The sequence below is a fragment of the Argopecten irradians genome, chromosome 13 (assembly GCF_041381155.1).
Source record: "Argopecten irradians isolate NY chromosome 13, Ai_NY, whole genome shotgun sequence".
NCBI lineage: Eukaryota > Metazoa > Mollusca > Bivalvia > Pectinida > Pectinidae > Argopecten > Argopecten irradians.
The window spans coordinates 38,098,175-38,124,343 of record NC_091146.1 but is presented as its reverse complement, the minus strand read 5'-3'; the positions used below and the strand labels follow the sequence as shown (position 1 = coordinate 38,124,343).

The window sequence follows — 26,169 nt, the reverse complement described above, 5'->3', positions numbered from 1 at the left end:
ACACAAACTCCTCTCCATCTGTAACATCAAGATGACACCTAATTATTGGTGACAGACATCAACACAAACTCCTCTCCATCTGTAACACCAAGATGACACCTAATTATTGGTGACAGACATCAACACAAACTCCTCTCCATCTGTAACACCAAGATGACACCTAATTATTGGTGACAGACATCAACACAAACTCCTCTCCATCTGTAACACCAAGATGACACCTAATTATTGGTGACATCAACACAAACTCCTCTCCATCTGTAACACCAAGATGACACCTAATTATTGGTGACAGACATCAACACAAACTCCTCTCCATCTGTAACATCAAGATGACACCTAATTATTGGTGACAGACATCAACACAAACTCCTCTCCATCTGTAACATCAGATGACACCTCCTCTCCAATTGTATTGGTGGTGACAGACATCAAACAAAACTCCTCTCCATCTGTAACACCAAGATGACACCTAATTATTGGTGACAGACATCAACACAAACTCCTCTCCATCTGTAACATCAAGATGACACCTAATTATTGGTGACAGACATCAACACAAACTCCTCTCCATCTGTAACACCAAGATGACACCTAATTATTGGTGACAGACATCAACACAAACTCCTCTCCATCTGTAACACCAAGATGACACCTAATTATTGGTGACAGACATCAACACAAACTCCTCTCCATCTGTAACATCAAGATGACACCTAATTATTGGTGACAGACATCAAACACAAACTCCTCTCCATCTGTAACACCAAGATGACACCTAATTATTGGTGACAGACATCAACACAAACTCCTCTCCATCTGTAACATCAAGATGACACCTAATTATTGGTGACAGACATCAACACAAACTCCTCTCCATCTGTAACACCAAGATGACACCTAATTATTGGTGACAGACATCAACACAAACTCCTCTCCATCTGTAACACCAAGATGACACCTAATTATTGGTGACAGACATCAACACAAACTCCTCTCCATCTGTAACACCAAGATGACACCTAATTATTGGTGACAGACATCAACACAAACTCCTCTCCATCTGTAACACCAAGATGACACCTAATTATTGGTGACAGACATCAACACAAACTCCTCTCCATCTGTAACATCAAGATGACACCTAATTATTGTAACATCAAGACAAACCATGACACCTAATTATTGGTGACAGACACAAACTCCTCTCCATCTGTAACACCAAGATGACACCTAATTATTGGTGACAGACATCAACACAAACTCCTCTCCATCTGTAACACCAAGATGACACCTAATTATTGGTGACAGACATCAACACAAACTCCTCTCCATCCTGTAACATCAAGATGACAGATCCTTTAAGCAAAGATTTCAACACAAACTGACAAATAGTGGTAACAAGAAAAAACGGACAGACGAACAAACGGAGGAACGGACGGTCGGACGGACAATCAGGCAGACAGACCGATAACTTGATTACCATAGACACGGGGCCCTAATAAAATATTGAAAAGATAACCTGTATTTGTTGAAAGATTTTCTTGTGAGTTGGCCTGAGTAGTATACTGGACTGGGGCTGTCTTCTGTGAGTTGGCCTGAGTAGTATACTGGACTGGGGCTGTCTTCTGTGAGTTACCCTGAGTAGTATACTGGACTGGGGCTGTCTTCTGTGAGTTGCCCTGAGTAGTATACTGGACTGGGGCTGTCTTCTGTGAGTTGCCCTGAGTAGTATACTGGACTGGGGCTGTCTTCTGTGAGTTGCCCTGATTAGTATACTGGACTGGGGCTGTCTTCTGTGAGTCGGCTGGTGTAGTATGCTGGACTGGGGCTGTCTTCTGTGAGTTGCCCTGAGTAGTATACTGGACTGGGGCTGTCTTCTGTGAGTCGGCTGGTGTAGTATACTGGACTGGAGTTGTCTCTGACGTAACAATGACTTGCTCTGTATTTTGGGGTGAGAAGGTCCTCGGTCGGTTCTTTTCTGACGTCATTGTCACGTGTATTGTATGTAGGGCTGTAATAGTACCCGGTGTTGGACTATCCGTGTAGATTCCTGTAGAATATATTTCTTTTAAAATATAATGATATTAAACAGTTATTTTATGTTTATGATATTTATTTAATAAAGTCGTCTATTCTTAGGGTAGTTAGTGCATCGAAAGTTATGTTAAAGTTGGCTCAGGACCGATTCACCATCAATAATGAATAAAACATAAAAAGGAAATCGTACGTATACCTGGGTTTGTGGCTACGGAACATAATCCACATGTGTTCATGCATCCAAAGTGAACGACGACATCATAATAGTCACATATGTGTAAAGAATTCTTTAAATAGTTGCATTCGTTACTCTTGTCTCGGCAATTATAGGGTGACGTCATATCTAGAGCAGCCGTGACGGATCTACTGACTGGTATCACAGTTGAGGATGTGACGTCATAGCATCGGTTACACATCGCTGGACAAAGCCGTACTGCTACGTCATGGTAGGAACAGACTTGTACGCCCAATGTCTTTAACGTTTGGCATGACTTGTCGTCATGGCAACCAGTGGGCGTTGTTAATTCAATAGTTGAAGCTGAAAAAAACATCGTCATATTCTGTCAATTTTCCAAACTACTAGCTGACCATGTTCAAAATCCCACTAGCATACGGGGTTGAAAGGTCACATGATTACAAAATGATGTGCGAGCGTGTGGGGATCGTGTCGAAATCAGTTTGAAACCAACAAAAGAGAAATGGATCCCGATGTGAAACTACATGTAGACGATTTTGGTTTAAACTATTTGTATATAGTCACGTCACACATTTCACTGCATACTGCCAAGATTTTACGTTGCGAATGTCGCATGCGGTGTTTGTCCTCAAGATGACACTGCGGTATATATATGTACATGTGCGAAACAGGTGTGTTGATAGATACCATGGCATAGTGAATGTACATTAATCAAAATTCACATTCGTTTTTATATTTTTTATGGTTTACAGATTATTTTATTTCAATAAATTGATAGCTTTGAAAACCGACTTTTCCGGGGTTTTTTAAACTTAAAAGAGAGTTGAGACTGCAACGCAAAAAGAATGAAATACCTATAAGTAACGTTACACGATTATTTGATGGAAACTGTTATTTGCGCTATTGAAACCTTGGACATGTCCTCAAAACAATATTTACATATCTATGTAAAGTAACTATTAAACAACAGCAACCCATTTATCCAATCCATTATGGAGTGCAATCCTCGGGTTGATTAGCCAAAATCTGGCCCATGTAAGTTATATTAATCTTTGCATTTGATAGATATGCAAGTACTAAATAGCAGCCATTACACATCTTAAACGATTGTGACGTCGTGTCATTGTAGTCAGTATAATACCTATGTACATGTATCCATTTTAAACTTTTTACTTGCAGATTGATCAAATGCAAAGATTAATATAATCTTACATGGGCCAGTCAGGTGGACAGGGATATCTCAATCTGAGTGAAAGATTTTGGGTAATCAACCCGAGGCTTGCCAAGGGTTGATGGTCAAAATATTTCACTAGGGTTGATATATCTCTGTCCACCTAACTGGACCATGGAAGATTCTTTTTCTCTCATACTTTAACGAGAAATGGTGAAAATTTAGTCGACATGATGAACGACGCTGTGCGTAAAAATGGTCGCCGCATGTATTGATGACGTCACTGTCTAGCGCGTGTGAGCTGTCTTTTCCCTACCCCGGTAAAAGACAGAGTTATCTTTTCCCTAGCAACCGCGGGATAACCCTGTCAAGTATGGGAGAAAAAATTGTCACCAGACTGAAGACTTACTTTCTTTCAAAGCCCAATTCACATACAGTGACATCTGAACATAGTATGTAGAATCAATATTTTGTAGAAAGGGGGGAGCTAACTTACCTTGTGTTGAACCTATCGTGTTGTTCCCATGGTTACATAAATCGGTGTTGCAACACGTCACTTCCGGTTGGTAGATTTCACGCTTGCGCCTTCCAATAAAAGTTGGCGGAGACTCTGAACCTTTGCATACCTAAAAACAATGTTACATTGAATATACACAGTTCATATTTTAATTAGGTCAAAATGTGTTGTGGGATTGAGATAATGATAGCTGGTAAGGGATACCTCTGAAAAGGGGGAAATAACTATTTTAGCGTGGAAGTGTTTTGTTGTTACTTAATTAAAGTAAGAGAAAACAAAATAATATTTGCTCTGTAATGTAAGCTGGGATAATGACTTAGTGTCTTACCGTATCCTCAGGAAAGTCCTCAGAAAGTCTTATAGTGTACAGAAAGTCTTACAGTGTACAGAAAGTATTACAGTCTACAGAAAGTCTTACAGTCTACAGAAAGTCTTATATTATACAGAAAGTCTTACCGTATACAGAAAGTCTTAGAGTATACAGAAAGTCTTACAGTGTACAGAAAGTCTTACAGTATACAGAAAGTCTTACAGTGTACAGAAAGTCTTACAGTGTACAGAAAGTCTTACAGTCTTCAGAAAGTCTTACAGTATACAGAAAGTCTTACAGTGTACAGAAAGTCTTACAGTGAACAGAAAGTCTTACAGTATACAGAAAGTCTTACATTATACAGAAAATCTTACCGTATACAGAAAGTCTTACAGTGTACAGAAAGTCTTACATTATACAGAAAGTCTTACCGTATACAGAAAGTCTTACATTGTACAGAAAGTCTTACAGTATACAGAAAGTTTTACATTGTACAAAAAGTCTTACAGTGTACAGAAAGTCTTACCGTATACAGAAAGTCTTACTGTGTAGAAAGGTCTTACCGTATATAGAAAGTGTTACAGTATATAGAAAGTCTTACAGTGTATAGACAGTCTTACCATGTACAGAAAGTCTTACCGTGTAAAGAAAGTCTTACAGTGTAGAAATGTCTTACCGTATAAAGAAAGTGTTACAGTGTAGAAAAGTCTTAGCGTATACAGAAAGTGTTAGAATGTAGAAAAGTCTTACCGTATACAGAAAGTGTTACAGTATACAGAAAGTGTTAGAATGTAGAAAGTCTTACCATATACAGAAAGTCCTATCGTGTAAAGAAAGTCTTACAGTGTAGAAATGTCTTACCGTATACAGAAAGTGTTGCAGTGTACAGAAAGTCTTACAGTGTAGAAAGACTTACCATGTAGAAAAGTCTTACCGTATACAGAAAGTCATACAGAATACAGAAAGTCTTACAGCGTACAGAAAGTCTTACCGTATACAGAAAGTTTTACCGTGTAAAGAAAGTCTTACACTGTAGAAATGTCTTACCGTATACAAAAAAGTGTTACAGTATACAGAAAGTGTTAGAATGTAGAAAGTCTTACCATATACAGAAAGTCCTATCGTGCAAAGAAAGTCTTACAGTGTAGAAAGACTTACCATGTAGAAAAATCTTACCGTATACAGAAAGTCATACAGAATACAGAAAGTCTTACAGCGTACAGAAAGTCTTACCGTATACAGAAAGTCTTACCGTGTAAAGAAAGTCTTACAATGTAGAAATGTCTTACCGTATACAAAAAAGTGTTAGAGTATACAGAAAGTGTTACGGTGTAGAAAAGTCTTAATGTGTAGAAAAGTCTTACCGTATACATAAAGTGTAGCAGTATACAGAAAGTGTTACAGTATAGAAATGTCTTACCGTATACAGAAATTCTTACCGTGTAAAAAGTCTAAACTTATACAGAAAGTGTTACAGTCTACAGAAAGTCTTACCGTATTAAATCAAGTGTTACAGTGTAGAAAAGTCTTACCGTGTAGAAATGTCTTACCGTATAAAAAACGTCTTACAGTGTACAGAAAATCTTACCGTATACAGAAAGTCTTACAGTGTACAGAAAGTCTTACATTATACAGAAAGTCTTACCGTATACAAAAAGTCTTACCGTATATAGAAAGTCTTACAGTGTACAGAAAATCTTACCGTATACAGAAAGTCTTACAGTGTACAGAAAGTCTTACATTATACAGAAAGTCTTACCGTATACAGAAAGTCTTACATTGTACAGAAAGTCTTACATTATACAGAAAGTGTTACATTATACAGAAAGTCTTACAGTATACAGAAAGTGTTACATTATACAGAAAGTCTTACAGTCTACAGAAAGTCTTACAGTGTAGAGAAAGTCTTACAGTAAACAGAAAGTCTTGCATTATACAGAAAGTCTTATCGTATACAGAAAGTCTTGCAGTATACAGAAAGTCTTACCGTATTCAGAAAGTCTTACTGTATACAGAAAGTCTGACAGTGTACAGAAAGTCTTACATTGTACAGAAAGTCTTACTGTATACAGAAAGTCCTACAGTGTACAGAAACTCTTACCGTATACAGAAAGTCTGACAGTGGACAAAAAGTCTTACATTATACAGAAAGTTTTACAGTGTAAAAAAAGTCTTACAGTGTACAGAAAATCTTACCGCATACAGAAAGTCTTACAGTGTACAGAAAGTCTTAACGTATACAGAAAATCTTACAGTATACAGAAATTCTTGCAGTATACAGAAAGTGTTACCGTATACAGAAATTCTTGCATTATACAGAAAGTGTTACCGTATACAGAAAGTCTTACAGTCTACAGAAAGTCTTACCGTATACAGAAAGTCTTACAGTAGACAGAAAGTCTTACCGTATACAGAAAATCTTACAGTATACAGAAAGTCTTACATTATACAGAAAGTGTTAGCGTATACAGAAAGTCTTACAGTCTACAGAAAGTCTTACCGTATACAGAAAGTCTTACAGTCTACAGAAAGTCTTACAGTATACAGAAAGTCTTACCGTATACAGAAAGTCTTACAGTATACAGAAAGTCTTACAGTATACAGAAAGTCTTACCGTATACAGAAAATCTGACAGTGTACAGAAAGTCTTACATTGTACAGAAAGTCTTACAGTGTACAGAAAATCTTACATTATACAGAAAGTCTTACCGTATACAGAAAGTCTTACAGTCTGCAGAAAGTCTTACAGTATACAGAAAGTCTTATAGTGAACAGAAAATCTTACATTATACAGAAAGTCTTACCGTATACAGAAAGTCTTACAGTCTGCAGAAAGTCTTACAGTATACAGAAAGTCTTACAGTGAACAGAAAGTCTTACAGTATACAGAAAGTCTTACAGTATACAGAAAGTCTTACAGTATACAGAAAGTCTTACAGTATACAGAAAGTCTTACAGTGTACAGAAAGTCTTACCGTATACAGAAAATCTTACAGTATACAGAAAGTCTTACATTATACAGAAAGTGTTACCGTATACAGAAAGTCTTACAGTCTACAGAAAGTCTTACCGTATACAGAAAGTCTTACAGTCTACAGAAAGTCTTGCATTATACAGAAAGTCTTACCGTATACAGAAAGTCTTGCAGTATACAGAAAGTCTTACCGTATTCAGAAAGTCTTACTGTATACAGAAAGTCTTACAGTCTACAGAAAGTCTTGCATTATACAGAAAGTCTTACCGTATACAGAAAGTCTTGCAGTATACAGAAAGTCTTACCGTATTCAGAAAGTCTTACTGTATACAGAAAGTCTGACAGTGTACAGAAAGTCTTACATTGTACAGAAAGTCTTACTGTATACAGAAAGTCTTACAGTGTACAGAAAGTCTTACCGTATACAGAAAATCTTACAGTATACAGAAAGTCTTACATTATACAGAAAGTGTTACCGTATACAGAAAGTCTTACAGTCTACAGAAAGTCTTACCGTATACAGAAAGTCTTACAGTCTACAGAAAGTCTTGCATTATACAGAAAGTCTTACCGTATACAGAAAGTCTTGCAGTATACAGAAAGTCTTACCGTATTCAGAAAGTCTTACTGTATACAGAAAATCTGACAGTGTACAGAAAGTCTTACATTGTACAGAAAGTCTTACAGTGTACAGAAAATCTTACATTATACAGAAAGTCTTACCGTATACAGAAAGTCTTACAGTCTGCAGAAAGTCTTATAGTGAACAGAAAATCTTACATTATACAGAAAGTCTTACCGCATACAGAAAGTCTTACAGTCTGCAGAAAGTCTTACAGTATACAGAAAGTCTTACAGTGAACAGAAAGTCTTACAGTATACAGAAAGTCTTACAGTATACAGAAAGTCTTACAGTATACAGAAAGTCTTACAGTATACAGAAAGTCTTACAGTGTACAGAAAGTCTTACCGTACACAGAAAGTCTTACAGTATACAGAAAGTCTTACATTATACAGAAAGTGTTACCGTATACAGAAAGTCTTACAGTGTACAGAAAGTCTTACCGTATACAGAAAGTCTTACAGTCTACAGAAAGTCTTGCATTATACAGAAAGTCTTACCGTATACAGAAAGTCTTGCAGTATACAGAAAGTCTTACCGTATTCAGAAAGTCTTACTGTATACAGAAAGTCTTACAGTCTACAGAAAGTCTTGCATTATACAGAAAGTCTTACCGTATACAGAAAGTCTTGCAGTATACAAAAAGTCTTACCGTATTCAGAAAGTCTTACTGTATACAGAAAGTCTGACAGTGTACAGAAAGTCTTACATTGTACAGAAAGTCTTACTGTATACAGAAAGTCCTACAGTGTACAGAAACTCTTACCGTATACAGAAAGTCTGACAGTGGACAAAAAGTCTTACATTATACAGAAAGTTTTACAGTGTAAAAAAAGTCTTACAGTGTACAGAAAATCTTACCGCATACAGAAAGTCTTACAGTGTACAGAAAGTCTTACATTTTACAGAAAGTCTTACTGTATACAGAAAGTCTTAACGTATACAGAAAATCTTACAGTATACAGAAATTCTTGCATTATACAGAAAGTGTTACCGTATACAGAAAGTCTTACAGTCTACAGAAAGTCTTACCGTATACAGAAAGTCTTACAGTGTACAAAAAGTCTTACATTATACAGAAAGTCTTACCGTATACAGAAAGTCTTGCAGTATACAGAAAGTCTTACCGTATTCAGAAAGTCTTACTGTATACAGAAAATCTGACAGTGTACAGAAAGTCTTACATTGTACAGAAAGTCTTACAGTATACAGAAAGTCTTACAGTATACAGAAAGTCTTACAGTATACAGAAAGTCTTACAGTGTACAGAAAGTCTTACAGTATACAGAAAGTCTTACAGTATACAGAAAGTCTTACCGCATACAGAAAGTCTTACAGTCTACAGAAAGTCTTACAGTATACAGAAAGTCTTACAGTATACAGAAAGTCTTACAGTATACAGAAAGTCTTACAGTATACAGAAAGTCTTACAGTATACAGAAAGTCTTACAGTATACAGAAAGTCTTACAGTGTACAGAAAGTCTTACCGTACACAGAAAATCTTACAGTATACAGAAAGTCTTACATTATACAGAAAGTGTTACCGTATACAGAAAGTCTTACAGTGTACAGAAAGTCTTACCGTATACAGAAAGTCTTACAGTCTACAGAAAGTCTTGCATTATACAGAAAGTTTTACCGTATACAGAAAGTCTTGCAGTATACAGAAAGTCTTACCGTATTCAGAAAGTCTTACTGTATACAGAAAGTCTTACAGTCTACAGAAAGTCTTGCATTATACAGAAAGTCTTACCGTATACAGAAAGTCTTGCAGTATACAAAAAGTCTTACCGTATTCAGAAAGTCTTACTGTATACAGAAAGTCTGACAGTGTACAGAAAGTCTTACATTGTACAGAAAGTCTTACTGTATACAGAAAGTCCTACAGTGTACAGAAACTCTTACCGTATGCAGAAAGTCTGACAGTGGAGAAAAAGTCTTACATTATACAGAAAGTTTTACAGTGTAAAAAAAGTCTTACAGTGTACAGAAAATCTTACCGCATACAGAAAGTCTTACAGTGTACAGAAAGTCTTACATTTTACAGAAAGTCTTACTGTATACAGAAAGTCTTAACGTATACAGAAAATCTTACAGTATACAGAAATTCTTGCATTATACAGAAAGTCTTATCGTATACAGAAAGTCTTACAGTCTACAGAAAGTCTTACCGTATACAGAAAGTCTTACAGTGTACAAAAAGTCTTACATTATACAGAAAGTCTTACAGTAGACAGAAAGTCTTACCGTATACAGAAAATCTTACAGTATACAGAAAGTCTTACATTATACAGAAAGTGTTACCGTATACAGAAAGTCAGAAGTCTACAGAAAGTCTACCGTATACAGAAAGTCTTACAGTCTACAGAAAGTCTTACATTATACAGAAAGTCTTACAGTATACAGAAAGTCTTACAGTATACAGAAAGTCTTACAGTATACAGAAAGTCTTACAGTATACAGAAAGTCTTACAGTGTACAGAAAGTCTTACATTGTACAGAAAGTCTTACAGTATACAGAAAGTCTTACAGTGTACAGAAAGTCTTACAGTATACAGAAAGTCTTACAGTGTACAGAAAGTCTTACATTATACAGAAAGTCTTACCGTATACAGAAGTCTACAGTCTCAACAGTAACAGAAGTCTTACAGTGAACAGAAAGTCTTACAGTATACAGAAAGTCTTACAGTATACAGAAAGTCTTACAGTATACAGAAAGTCTTACAGTATACAGAAAGTCTTACAGTATACAGAAAGTCTTACCGTATACAGAAAGTCTTACAGTGTACAGAAAGTCTTACATTGTACAGAAAGTCTTACTGTATACAGAAAGTCTTACAGTGTACAGAAACTCTTACCGTATACAGAAAGTCTTACAGTCTACAGAAAGTCTTACATTATACAGAAAGTCTTACCGTATACAGAAAGTCTTACAGTAACAGAAAGTCTTACCGTATACAGAAAGTCTTACAGTGTACAGAAAGTCTTACATTATACAGAAAGTCTTACTGTATACAGAAAGTCTTACAGTGTACAGAAAGTCTTACAGTGTACAGAAAGTCTTACAGTCTACAGAAAGTCTTACAGTGTACAGAAAGTCTTACAGTGTACAGAAAGTCTTACAGTTACAGAAAGTCTTACAGTATACAGAAAGTCTTACCGTATACAGAAAGTCTTACAGTATACAGAAAGTCTTACCGTATACAGAAAGTCTTACAGTCTACAAGAAAGTCTTACCGTATACAGAAAGTCTTACAGTGTACAGAAAGTCTTACATTATACAGAAAGTCTTACAGTATACAGAAAGTCTTACAGTATACAGAAAGTCTTACTGTATACAGAAAGTCTTACAGTGTACAGAAAGTCTTACATTGTACAGAAAGTCTTACAGTATACAGAAAGTCTTACAGTGTACAGAAAGTCTTACAGTATACAGAAAGTCTTACAGTGTACAGAAAGTCTTACAGTATACAGAAAGTCTTACAGTATACAGAAAGTCTTACAGTATACAGAAAGTCTTACAGTATACAGAAAGTCTTACAGTGTACAGAAAGTCTTACAGTGAACAGAAAGTCTTACAGTATACAGAAAGTCTTACAGTATACAGAAAGTCTTACAGTATACAGAAAGTCTTACAGTATACAGAAAGTCTTACAGTATACAGAAAGTCTTACAGTATACAGAAAGTCTTACAGTGTACAGAAAGTCTTACAGTATACAGAAAATCTTACAGTATACAGAAAGTCTTACAGTATACAGAAAGTCTTACAGTATACAGAAAGTCTTACAGTGTACAGAAAAGTCTTACAGTATACAGAAAGTCTTACAGTATACAGAGAAAGTCTTACAGTATACAGAAAGTCTTACAGTATACAGAAAGTCTTACAGTATACAGAAAGTCTTACAGTATACAGAAAGTCTTACAGTATACAGAAAGTCTTACAGTATACAGAAAGTCTTACAGTATACAGAAAGTCTTACAGTGTACAGAAAGTCTTACAGTATACAGAAAAGTCTTACAGTATACAGAAAGTCTTACAGTATACAGAAAGTCTTACAGTATACAGAAAGTCTTACAGTATACAGAAAGTCTTACATTATACAGAAAGTCTTACAGTATACAGAAAGTCTTACAGTATACAGAAAGTCTTACCGTATACAGAAAGTCTTACAGTATACAGAAAGTCTTACAGTATACAGAAAGTCTTACAGTATACAGAAAGTCTTACTGTATACAGAAAGTCTTACAGTGTACAGAAAGTCTTACATTATACAGAAAGTCTTACTGTATACAGAAAGTCTGACAGTATACAGAAAAAGTCTTACATTATACAGAAAGTCTTACTGTATACAGAAAGTCTTACAGTGTACAGAAAGTCTTACAGTATACAGAAAGTCTTACAGTGTACAAAAAGTCTTACATTATACAGAAAAGTCTTACCGTATACAGAAAGTCTTACAGTGTACAGAAAATCTTACAGTATACAGAAAGTCTTACAGTATACAGAAAGTCTTACGTATACAGAAAGTCTTACGTATACAGAAAGTCTTACATTATACAGAAAGTCTTACAGTATACAGAAAGTCTTACCGTATACAGAAAGTCTTACAGTATACAGAAAGTCTTACCGTATACAGAAAGTCTTACATTATACAGAAAGTCTTACAGTATACAGAAAGTCTTACAGTATACAGAAAGTCTTACAGTATACAGAAAGTCTTACAGTATACAGAAAGTCTTACAGTATACAGAAAGTCTTACAGTAGACAGAAAGTCTTACAGTGTACAGAAAGTCTTACCGTATACAGAAAGTCTTACAGTGTACAGAAAGTCTTACATTATACAGAAAGTCTTACAGTATACAGAAAGTCTTACCGTATACAGAAAGTCTTACAGTATACAGAAAGTCTTACAGTATACAGAAAGTCTTACAGTATACAGAAAGTCTTACAGTGTACAGAAAGTCTTACAGTATACAGAAAGTCTTACAGTAGACAGAAAGTCTTACCGTATACAGAAAATCTTACAGTATACAGAAAGTCTTACATTATACAGAAAGTGTTACCGTATACAGAAAGTCTTACAGTCTACAGAAAGTCTTACCGTATACAGAAAGTCTTACAGTGTACAAAAAGTCTTACAGTATACAGAAAGTCTTACAGTATACAGAAAGTCTTACAGTGTACAGAAAGTCTTACAGTATACAGAAAGTCTTACAGTATACAGAAAGTCTTACAGTATACAGAAAGTCTTACAGTGTACAGAAAGTCTTACAGTGTACAGAAAGTCTTACAGTATACAGAAAGTCTTACAGTATACAGAAAGTCTTACAGTATACAGAAAGTCTTACAGTATACAGAAAGTCTTACCGTATACAGAAAGTCTTACAGTATACAGAAAGTCTTACCGTATACAGAAAGTCAAAATTACAGTATTCAGAAAGTCTTACCGTATACAGAAAGTCTTACAGTGTACAGAAAGTCTTACATTGTACAGAAAGTCTTACAGTATACAGAAAGTCTTACAGTGTACAGAAAGTCTTACAGTATACAGAAAGTCTTACAGTATACAGAAAGTCTTACAGTATACAGAAAGTCTTACAGTATACAGAAAGTCTTACAGTCTACAGAAAGTCTTACAGTTACATCTACAGAAAGTCTTGCATTATACAGAAAGTCTTACCGTATACAGAAAGTCTTGCAGTATACAGAAAGTCTTACCGTATCAGAAAGTCTTACAGTATACAGAAAGTCTTACAGTATACAGATACAGAAAGTCTTACAGTTACAGAATACAGAAAAGTCTTACCGTATACAGAAAGTCTTACAGTCTACAGAAAGTCTTACATTATACAGAAAGTCTTACAGCGTGTACAGAAAGTCTTACATTATACAGAAAGTCTTACAGTATACAGAAAGTCTTACAGTCTACAGAAAGTCTTACAGTATACAGAAAGTCTTACAGTATACAGAAAGTCTTACAGTATACAGAAAGTCTTACAGTATACAGAAAGTCTTACAGTATACAGAAAGTCTTACAGTGTACAGAAAGTCTTACCGTATACAGAAAGTCTTACAGTGTACAGAAAGTCTTACATTATACAGAAAGTCTTACCGTATACAGAAAGTCTTACAGTCTACAGAAAGTCTTACCGTATACAGAAAGTCTTACAGTGTACAGAAAGTCTTACATTATACAGAAAGTCTTACCGTATACAGAAAGTCTTACAGTCTACAGAAAGTCTTACAGTATACAGAAAGTCTTACAGTATACAGAAAGTCTTACAGTGTACAGAAAGTCTTACAGTGTACAGAAAGTCTTACAGTATACAGAAAGTCTTACAGTGTACAGAAAGTCTTACAGTATACAGAAAGTCTTACAGTGTACAGAAAGTCTTACAGTATACAGAAAGTCTTACAGTGTAAAAAAAGTCTTACAGTGTACAGAAAGTCTTACCGTATACAGAAAGTCTTACAGTGTACAGAAAGTCTTACATTATACAGAAAGTCTTACAGTATACAGAAAGTCTTACAGTATACAGAAAGTCTTACCGTATACAGAAAGTCTTACAGTATACAGAAAGTCTTACAGTCTACAGAAAGTCTTACAGTATACAGAAAGTCTTACAGTATACAGAAAGTCTTACAGTATACAGAAAGTCTTACAGTATACAGAAAGTCTTACAGTATACAGAAAGTCTTACAGTATACAGAAAGTCTTACAGTCTACAGAAAGTCTTACAGTATACAGAAAGTCTTACAGTCTACAGAAAGTCTTACAGTGTACAGAAAGTCTTACAGTATACAGAAAGTCTTACAGTATACAGAAAGTCTTACAGTGTACAGAAAGTCTTACAGTGTACAGAAAGTCTTACAGTGTACAGAAAGTCTTACAGTATACAGAAAGTCTTACAGTATACAGAAAGTCTTACAGTATACAGAAAGTCTTACAGTGTACAGAAAGTCTTACAGTGTACAGAAAGTCTTACAGTATACAGAAAGTCTTACCGTATACAGAAAGTCTTACAGTGTACAGAAAGTCTTACAGTGTACAGAAAGTCTTACAGTATACAGAAAGTCTTACAGTATACAGAAAGTCTTACAGTATACAGAAAGTCTTACAGTGTACAGAAAGTCTTACAGTGTACAGAAAGTCTTACAGTGTACAGAAAGTCTTACAGTATACAGAAAGTCTTACCGTATACAGAAAGTCTTACAGTGTACAGAAAGTCTTACAGTATACAGAAAGTCTTACAGTATACAGAAAGTCTTACAGTATACAGAAAGTCTTACAGTATACAGAAAGTCTTACAGTATACAGAAAGTCTTACCGTATACAGAAAGTCTTACAGTATACAGAAAGTCTTACATTATACAGAAAGTCTTACAGTATACAGAAAGTCTTACAGTGTACAGAAAGTCTTACCGTATACAGAAAGTCTTACAGTCTGACAGAAAGTCTTTACAGTATACAGAAAGTCTTACAGTGAACAGAAAATCTTACAGTATACAGAAAGTCTTACATTACAGTGTACAGAAGTCTTACCGTATACAGAAAATCTTACAGTATACAGAAAGTCTTACATTATACAGAAAGTGTTACCGTATACAGAAAGTCTTACAGTCTACAGAAAGTCTTACAGTATACAGAAAGTCTTACAGTCTACAGAAAGTCTTGCATTATACAGAAAGTCTTACCGTATACAGAAAGTCTTGCAGTATACAGAAAGTCTTACCGTATTCAGAAAGATTTACTGTATACAGAAAGTCTGATAGTGTACAGAAAGTCTTACATTGTACAGAAAGTCTTACTGTATACAGAAAGTCTTACAGTATACAGAAAGTCTTACAGTGAACAGAAAGTCTTACAGTATACAGAAAGTCTTACAGTATACAGAAAGTCTTACAGTATACAGAAAGTCTTACAGTGTACAGAAAGTCTTACAGTATACAGAAAGTCTTACCGTATACAGAAAGTCCTACAGTGTACAGAAAGTCTTGCAGTGTACAGAAAGTCTTACAGTATACAGAAAGTCTTACAGTATACAGAAAGTCTTACAGTGTACAAAAAGTCTTACAGTATACAGAAAGTCTTACAGTATACAGAAAGTCTTACAGTATACAGAAAGTCTTACAGTATACAGAAAGTCTTACAGTATACAGAAAGTCTTACAGTATACAGAAAGTCTTACAGTGTACAGAAAGTCTTACAGTATACAGAAAGTCTTACAGTGTACAGAAAGTCTTACAGTGTACAGAAAGTCTTACAGTATACAGAAAGTCTTACAGTATACAGAAAGTCTTACAGTATACAGAAAGTCTTACATTATACAGAAAGTCTTACAGTGATACAGAAAGTCTTACAGTATACAGAAAGTCTTACCGTATACAGAAAGTCTTACAGTATACAGAAAGTCTTACAGTGTACAGAAAGTCTTACCGTATACAGAAAGTCTTGCAGTATACAGAAAGTCTTACTTGTATACAGAAAGTCTTACAGTGTACAGAAAGTCTTACAGTGTACAGAAAGTCTTACAGTATACAGAAAGTCTTACCGTATACAGAAAGTCTTACCTACAGTGTACAGAAAGTCTTACAGTGTACAGAAAGTCTTACAGTATACAGAAAGTCTTACAGTATACAGAAAGTCTTACAGTGAACAGAAAGTCTTACAGTATACAGAAAGTCTTACAGTATACAGAAAGTCTTACAGTATACAGAAAGTCTTACAGTATACAGAAAGTCCTTACAGTATACAGAAAGTCTTACAGTATACAGAAAAGTCTTACAGTATACAGAAAGTCTTACAGTATACAGAAAGTCTTACAGTAGTACAGAAGTCTTACAGTATACAGAAAGTCTTACAGTATACAGAAAGTGTTACAGTATACAGAAAGTCCTACTACCCGTATACAGAAAGTCTTACAGTATACAGAAAGTCTTACAGTATACAGAAAGTGTTTACCGTAGTACAGAAAGTCTTACAGTGTACAGAAAGTCTTACAGTAAACAGAAAAAGTCTTACAGTATACAGAAAGTCTTACAGTCTACAGAAAGTGTTACAGTGTACAGAAAGTCTTACCGTATACAGAAAGTCTTACAGTTTACAGAAAGTCTTTACATTATACAGAAAGTCTTACCGTATACAGAAAGTCATTACAGTGTACAGAAAGTCTTACAGTATACAGAAAGTCTTACAGTGTAAAGAAAGTCTTACAGTGTACAGAAAGTCTTACAGTGTACAGAAAGTCTTACAGTATACAGAAAGTCTTACAGTGTACAGAAAGTCTTACAGTTGTACAGAAAGTCTTACTGTATACAGAAAGTCTTACAGTATACAGAAAGTCTTACATTGTACAGAAAGTCTTACAGTGTACAGAAAGTCTTACAGTATACAGAAAGTCTTACAGTATACAGAAAGTCTTACAGTATACAGAAAGTCTTACAGTATACAGAAAGTCTTACAGTGTACAGAAAGTCTTACATTATACAGAAAGTCTTACCGTATACAGAAAGTCTTACAGTGTACAGAAAGTCTTACTTTGTATACCAGACAGAAAGTCTTCTTACCGAATACATAACATGTCTTACAGTATACAGAAAGTCTTACAGTATACAGAAAGTGGTTACAGTATACAGAAAGTCTTACAGTGTACAGAAAGTCTTACAGTATACAGAAAGTCTTACATTATACAGAAAGTCTTACAATATACAGAAAGTCTTACATTATACAGAAAGTCTTACCGTATACAGAAAGTCTTACAGTATACAGAAAGTCTTACAGTATACAGAAAGTCTTACAGTTGTACAGAAAGTCTTACGTACAGAAAGTCTTACAGTCTACAGAAAGTCTTACAGTATACAGAAAGTCTTACAGTGAACAGAAAGTCTTACATTATATACAGAAAGTCTTACCGTATACAGAAAGTCTTACAGTCTGCAGAAAGTCTAACAGTATACAGAAAGTCTTACAGTGAACAGAAAATCTTACAGTATACAGAAAGTCTAACACTATACAGAAAGTCTTACAGTATACAGAAAGTCTTACAGTATACAGAAAGTCTTACAGTGTACAGAAAGTCTTACCGTATACAGAAATCTTACAGTATACAGAAAGTCTTACATTATACAGAAAGTCTTACCGTATACAGAAAGTCTATACAGTCTACAGAAAGTCTTACCGTATACAGAAAGTCTTACAGTCTACAGAAAGTCTTACCGTATACAGAAAGTCTGACAGTGGACAAAAAGTCTTACATTATACAGAAAGTCTTACAGTGTACAGAAAATCTTACCGCACACAGAAAGTCTTACAGTGTACAGAAAGTCTTACATTGTATACAGAAAGTCTTACCTGTATACAGAAAGTCTTACATGTATACAGAAAGTCTTACAGTATACAGAAAGTCTTACAGTGTACAGAAAGTCTTACAGTATACAGAAAGTCTTACCGTATACAGAAAGTCTTGCAGTATACAGAAAGTCTTACCGTATACAGAAAGTCTTACAGTGTATACAGAAAGTCTTACAGTGTACAGAAAGTCTTACAGTATACAGAAAGTCTTACAGTATACAGAAAGTCTTACAGTATACAGAAAGTCTTACAGTATACAGAAAGTCTTACAGTATACAGAAAGTCTTACAGTATACAGAAAGTCTTACAGTGAACAGAAAGTCTTACAGTATACAGAAAGTCTTACAGTATACAGAAAGTCTTACAGTATACAGAAAGTCTTACAGTATACAGAAAGTCTTACAGTATACAGAAAGTCTTACAGTATACAGAAAGTCTTACAGTGTACAGAAAGTCTTACAGTCTACAGAAAGTCTTACAGTATACAGAAAGTCTTACAGTCTACAGAAAGTGTTACAGTGTACAGAAAGTCTTACAGTGTACAGAAAGTCTTACAGTATACAGAAAGTCTTACAGTATACAGAAAGTCTTACAGTCTACAGAAAGTCTTGCAGTGTACAGAAAGTCTTACAGTATACAGAAAGTCTTACCGTATACAGAAAGTCTTACAGTGTACAGAAAGTCTTACAGTATACAGAAAGTCTTACAGTATACAGAAAGTCTTACAGTATACAGAAAGTCTTACAGTATACAGAAAGTCTTACAGTGTACAGAAAGTCTTACCGTATACAGAAAGTCTTACAGTATACAGAAAGTCTTACAGTGTACAGAAAGTCTTACAGTATACAGAAAGTCTTACAGTATACAGAAAGTCTTACAGTGAACAGAAAGTCTTACAGTATACAGAAAGTCTTACAGTAGACAAAAAGTCTTACAATATACAGAAAGTTTTACAGTGTAAAAAAAGTCTTACAGTGTACAGAAAGTCTTACCGTATACAGAAAGTCTTACAGTATACAGAAAGTCTTACAGTTTACAGAAAGTCTTACTATATACAGAAAGTCTTACAGTATACAGAAAGTCTTACAGTATACAGAAAGTCTTACAGTATACAGAAAGTCTTACAGTATACAGAAAGTCTTACAGTATACAGAAAGTTCTTACAGTATACAGAAAGTCTTACAGTAATTACAGAAAGTCTTACCAGTATACAGAAAGTCTTACAGTGAACAGAAAGTGTTACAGTTACAGAAAGTGTTACAGTCTACAGAAAGTCTTACAGTATACAGAAAGTGTTTACAGTGTACAGAAAGTCTTACAGTGTACAGAAAGTCTTACAGTGTACAGAAAGTCTTACAATCTACAGAAAGTCTTACAGTGTACAGAAAGTCTTACATTTTACAGAAAGTCTTACTGTATACAGAAAGTCTTACCGTATACAGAAAATCTTACAGTATACAGAAATTCTTGCATTATACAGAAAGTGTTACCGTATACAGAAAGTCTTACAGTCTACAGAAAGTCTTACAGTATACAGAAAGTCTTACCGTATACAGAAAGTCTTACAGTGTACAGAAAGTCTTACATTATACAGAAAGTCTTACAGTAGACAGAAAGTCTTACCGTATACAGAAAATCTTACAGTATACAGAAAGTCTTTCATTATACAGAAAGTCTTACTGTATACAGAAAGTCCTACAGTGTACAGAAACTCTTACCGTATACAGAAAGTCTGACAGTGGACAAAAAAGTCTTACATATACACAGAAAGTTTTTACAGTGTAAAAAAAGTCTTACAGTGTACAGAAAATCTTACCTGCATACAGAAAGTCTTACAGTGTACAGAAAAGTCTTACATTTTACAGAAAGTCTTACTATGTACAGAAAGTCTTACCGTATACAGAAAGTCTTACAGTATACAGAAAGTCTTACAGTATACAGAAAGTCTTACAGTATACAGAAAGTCTTACAGTATACAGAAAGTCTTACAGTATACAGAAAGTCTTACTAGTGTGTACAAAAAGTCTTACAATTATACAGAAAGTCTTACAGTAGACAGAAAAGTCTTACCGTATACAGAAAATCTTACAGTATACAGAAAAGTCTTACATTATACAGAAAGTGTTACCGTATACAGAAAGTGTTACAGTCTACAGAAAGTCTTACCGTATACAGAAAGTCTTACAATCTACAGAAAGTCTTGCATTATACAGAAAGTCTTACAGTATACAGAAAGTATTCAGAAAGTCAGTATACAGAAAGTCTTACAGTGTACAGAAAGTCTTACATTATACAGAAAGTCTTACAGTATACAGAAAGTCTTACAGTATACAGAAAGTCTTACAGTATACAGAAAGTCTTACAGTGTACAGAAAGTCTTACAGTGTACAGAAAGTCTTACAGTGTACAGAAAAGTCTTACAGAAAGTACAGAAATGTCTTACCGATACAGTCCTTACAGTGTACTGAAAGTCTTGTCGTATACAGAAAGTCTTACAGTATACAGAAAGTCTTACCGTATACAGAAAGTCTTACAGTATACAGAAAGTCTTACATTATACAGAAAGTCTTACCGTATACAGAAAGTCTTACAGTGTACAGAAAGTCTTACCGTATACAGAAAGTCTTACAGTATACAGAAAGTCTTACATTATACAGAAAGTCTTACATTGTACAGAAAGTCTTACAGTATATACAGAAAGTCCTTACAGTGTACAGAAAGTCTTACAGTATACAGAAAGTCTTACAGTGTACAGAAAGTCTTACAGTGTACAGAAAGTCTTACAGTATACAGAAAGTCTTACAGTATACAGAAAGTCTTACAGTGTACAGAAAGTCTTACAGTATACAGAAAGTCTTACAGTATACAGAAAGTGTTACAGTATACAGAAAGTCTTATCTATACAGACAGTCTTACAGTGAACAGAAAGTGTTACAGTCTACAGAAAGTGTTACAGTCTACAGAAAGTCTTACAGTATACAGAAAGTGTTACAGTGTACAGAAAGTACAGAAAATTTACATTATACAGAAAGTCTTACAATATACAGAAAGTCTTACAGTATACAGAAAGTCTTACAGTGTACAGAAAGTCTTTACAGTGAACAGAAAGTCTTACAGTATACAGAAAGTCTTACAATATATAAAGTCTTACAGTGTACAGAAAGTCTTACAGTGTACAGAAAGTCTTACAGTATACAGAAAGTCTTACAGTATACAGAAAGTCTTACAGTATACAGAAAGTCTTTACAGTATACAGAAAGTCTTACAGTTATACAGAAAGTCTTACAGTATACAGAAAAATCTTACAGTGTACAGAAAGTCTTACAGTGTACAGAGAAAGTCTTACAGTATACAGAAAGTCTTACAAGATACAGAAAGTGCTTACAGTGTACAGAAAAGTCTTACCTGTATACAGAAAGTCTAACAGTATACAGAAAGTCTTACATATACAGAAAGTCTTACAGTATACAGAAAGTCTTACAAATATACAGAAAGTCTTACAGTATACAGAAAGTCTTACAGTATACAGAAAGTCTTACAGTGTACAGAAAGTCTTACAGTATACAGAAAGTCTTACAGTGTACAGAAAGTCTTACAGTATACAGAAAGTCTTACAGTATACAGAAAGTCTTACAGTATACAGAAAGTCTTACAGTCTACAGAATGTCTTACATTATACAGAAAGTGTACCGTATACAGAAAAGTCTTACAGTGTACAGAAAGTCCTTACAGTGTACAGAAAGTCTTACAGTATACAGAAAGTCTTACAGTATACAGAAAGTCTCTTAAGATTATCTGTTACAGAAAGAACATCATACATGTATACAGAAAAGTTTACTAATACAGTATACAGAAGAGTCTTTACATTGTACAGGACAGTCTTTACCAGTGTACAGAAAGTCTTGTACAGTATACAGAAAGTCTTACCGATGTACAGAAAGTCTTACAGTGTACAGAAAAGTCTTACATTATACAGAATGTCTTACCGTATACAGAAAGTCTTACATTGTACAGAAAGTCTTATGATACAGAAAGTCTTACAGGTCCTCCCCATACTAGTTAATACCAAATGATATACCTGAAAGTTTTGACATCAGAATGTCTGACCGAACCATAACATCCATAATACAATGTGGACCTAACACAAAACTCCCCGTACTTGTTATATACTGACATCTCCCATAACACCTAACACAGTCTCACCCCATACAAGTTAATATACATGACATCAGCACCCTAACTACTGTCCCCCATCCCCGTACTAGGTCTCCCCATACTATATATACTGACATCACACCTAACACAAGTCTCCCCCCTATACTAGTTATATACTGACATCACACCCTAATACGGTCTCCCCATACTAGTTATATACTGACATCACACCTAACACAGTCTCCCCATACTAGTTATATACTGACATCACACCTAACACGGTCTCTCCCATACTAGTTATATACTGACATCACACCTAACCACGGTCTCACCATAACTAGTTATATACTGACATCACACCTAACACGGTCTCCCCCATACTAGTTATATACTGACATCCCCCCACACGGTAACACGGTCTCCCATACTAGTTATATATACTCGACATCCCACCTAACACGGTCTCCCCATACTAGTTATATACTGACATCACACCTAACACACGGTCCTCCCCCATACTAGTTTATATACTGACATCCAACCATAATACGGTCTCCCATATCTAGTTATATACTGACATCACACCTAACACGGTCTCCCCATACTAGTTATATACTGACATCACACCTAACACGAAGTCTCCCCATACTAGTTTTATACTACTGACATCACACCTCCATACACGAGTCTCCCCATACTAGTTATATACTGACATCACACCTAACACACAGTCTCCCCATACTAGTTATCATACTGACATCACAACCTAACACGGTCTCCCCCATACTAGTTATATACTGACATCACACCTAACACGGTCTCCCCATACTAGTTATATACTGACATCACACCTAACACGGTCTCCCCATACTAGTTATATACTGACATCACACCTAACACGGTCTCCCCATACTAGTTATATACTGACATCACACCTAACACGGTCTCCCCATACTAGTTATATATTGACATCACACCTGACATCACACGGTCTCCCCATACTAGTTATATACTGACATCACACCTAACACGGTCTCCCCATACTAGTTATATACTGACATCACACCTAACACGGTCTCCCCATACTAGTTATATACTGACATCACACCTAACACGGTCTCCCCATACTAGTTATATACTGACATCACACCTAACAACACAGGTCCTCCCCGTACTAGTTATATATTGACATCACACCTACGGTCTCCCCATACTAGTTAATATACTGAACATCACACCTAACACGGTCTCCCACAGTACTAGTTATACTCATACTGACATCACACCTAACACGGTCTCCCCATACTAGTTATATACTGACATCACACCTAACACGGTCTCCCCATACTAGTTATATACTGACATCACACCTAACACGGTCTCCCCATACTAGTTATAATACTGATATGCACACCTACACACGGTTCCCCATACTAGTTATATATTGACATCACAATCTAACACGGTCTCCCCATACTATTTATATACTGACATCACACCTAACACACTCGGTCTCCCCATACTAGTTATATACTGACATCAAACACCTAACACGGTCTCCCCATACTAGTTATATACTGACACATCACACCTAACACGGTCTCCCCATACTAGTTATATACTGGACATCACATCCTAACACGTCTCCCCATACTAGTTATATACTGACTTCACACCTAACACGTGTCTCCCCATACTTATAATTGACATCACACCTTAATCACGGACATCACACCTAACACACGGTCTCCCCCCCATACCTAGTTATATACTGACATCACACCTAACACGGTCTTCCCCATACTAGTTCATATATACTGACATCACACATAACACACGGTCTCCCCATACTAGTTAACTATACTGACAAACACACCTAACACGGTCTCCCCATACTAGTTATATACTGACATGCACACCTAAACACGGTCTCCCCATACTAGTTATATACTGACATCACACCTAACACGGTCTCCCCATACTAGTTATATACTGACATCATCACACCTAACACACGGTCTCCCCCATACTAGTTATATATACTGACATCACACCTAACACACGGTCTCCCCCATACTAGTTACTATACTGACATCACACCTAACACGGTCTCCCCAATACTAGTTATATACTGACATCACACCTAACACCGGTCTCCCCATACTAGTTATATACTGACATCACACCTAACACGGTCCTCCCCATACTAGTTATATACTGACATCACACCTAAACACGGTCTCCCCCATACTAGTTATATACTGACATCACACCTAACACGGTTCCCATACTTAATTATATTGACATCACACCTACAACCAGTCTCCCCATACTAGTTATATACTGACAACACACCTAACACGGTCTCCCCATACTAGTTATATATGACATCACGACTAACACAGTCTCCCCATACTAGTTATATATAGTACTGACATCACACTAACACGGTCTCCCCATACTAGTTATATACTGACATCACAACCTAACACAGGTCTCCCCATACTAGTTATATACTGACATCACACCTAACACGGTCTCCCCATACTAGTTATATACTGACATCACACCTACTAACTCGGTCCTCCCATACTAGTTTATATACTGATCATCCACCTAACACAGTCTCCCCAATACTAGTTTCATATACTGACATCACACCTAACACGTCTCCCCATACACTAGTTATATACTGACATCACACCTAACACAGTCTCCCCGTACTAGTTATATATTTGACATCACATCCTAATACGGTCTCCCATACTAGTTATATACTGACATCACACCTAACACGGTCTCCCCATACTAGTTATATACTGACATCACACCTAACACGGTCTCCCAATACTAGTTATATACTGACATCACACCTAACACGGTCTCCCCATACTAGTTATATATTGACATCACACCTAACACAGTCTCCCCATACTAGTTATATACTGACATCACACCTAACACGGTCTCCCCATACTAGTTATATACTGACATCACACCTAACACGGTCTCCCCATACTAGTTATATACTGACATTCACATCACACCTAACACGGTCTCCCCATACTAGTTATATACTGACATCACACCTAACACGGTCTCCCCATACTAGTTATATACTGACATCACACCTAACACGGTCTCCCCATACTAGTTATATACTGACATCACACCTAACACGGTCTCCCCATACTAGTTATATACTGACATCACACCTAACACGGTCTCCCCATACTAGTTATATACTGACATCACACCTAACACGGTCTCCCCATACTAGTTATATACTGACATCACACCTAACACGGTCTCCCCATACTAGTTATATATACTGACATCACCACCTAACACGGTCTCCCCATACTAGTTATATACTGACATCACACCTAACACGGTCTCCCCATACTAGTTATATACTGACATCACACCTAACACGGTCTCCCCATACTAGTTATATATTGACATCACACCTAACACAGTCTCCCCATACTAGTTATATACTGACATCACACTAACACGTCTCCATACACACCAACACACGGTCTCCCCATACTAGTTATATACTGACATCACACCTAACACGGTCTCCCCATACTAGTTATATACTGACATCACACCTAAACACAGTCTCCCCATACTAGTTATATACTGACATCACACCTAACACGGTCTCCCCATACTAGTTATATACTGACATCACACCTAACACGGTCTCCCCATACTAGTTATATACTGACATCACACCTAACACAGTCTCCCCATACTAGTTTATATACTGACATCACACCTAACACGGTCTCCCCATACTAGTTATATACTGACATCACAC

General features: G+C 35.8%; 1 protein-coding gene across 1 annotated transcript in view; it reads right to left on the bottom strand.

The window, feature by feature from the left end:
- Positions 1 to 339: 339 nt before the first annotated feature.
- Positions 340 to 26,169, bottom strand: part of LOC138305870 (uncharacterized) — an 86,795-nt gene continuing 60,965 nt past the window's right edge. The window contains exons 2-5 of the mRNA XM_069246132.1: positions 3,904 to 4,033; positions 2,237 to 2,578; positions 1,523 to 2,053; positions 340 to 452 (exon numbers count right to left, since the gene is read on the bottom strand). Coding sequence (XP_069102233.1) covers positions 340 to 452; positions 1,523 to 2,053; positions 2,237 to 2,578; positions 3,904 to 4,033 — 1,116 coding nt within the window. The remainder of the gene's footprint in view (positions 453 to 1,522; positions 2,054 to 2,236; positions 2,579 to 3,903; positions 4,034 to 26,169) is intronic.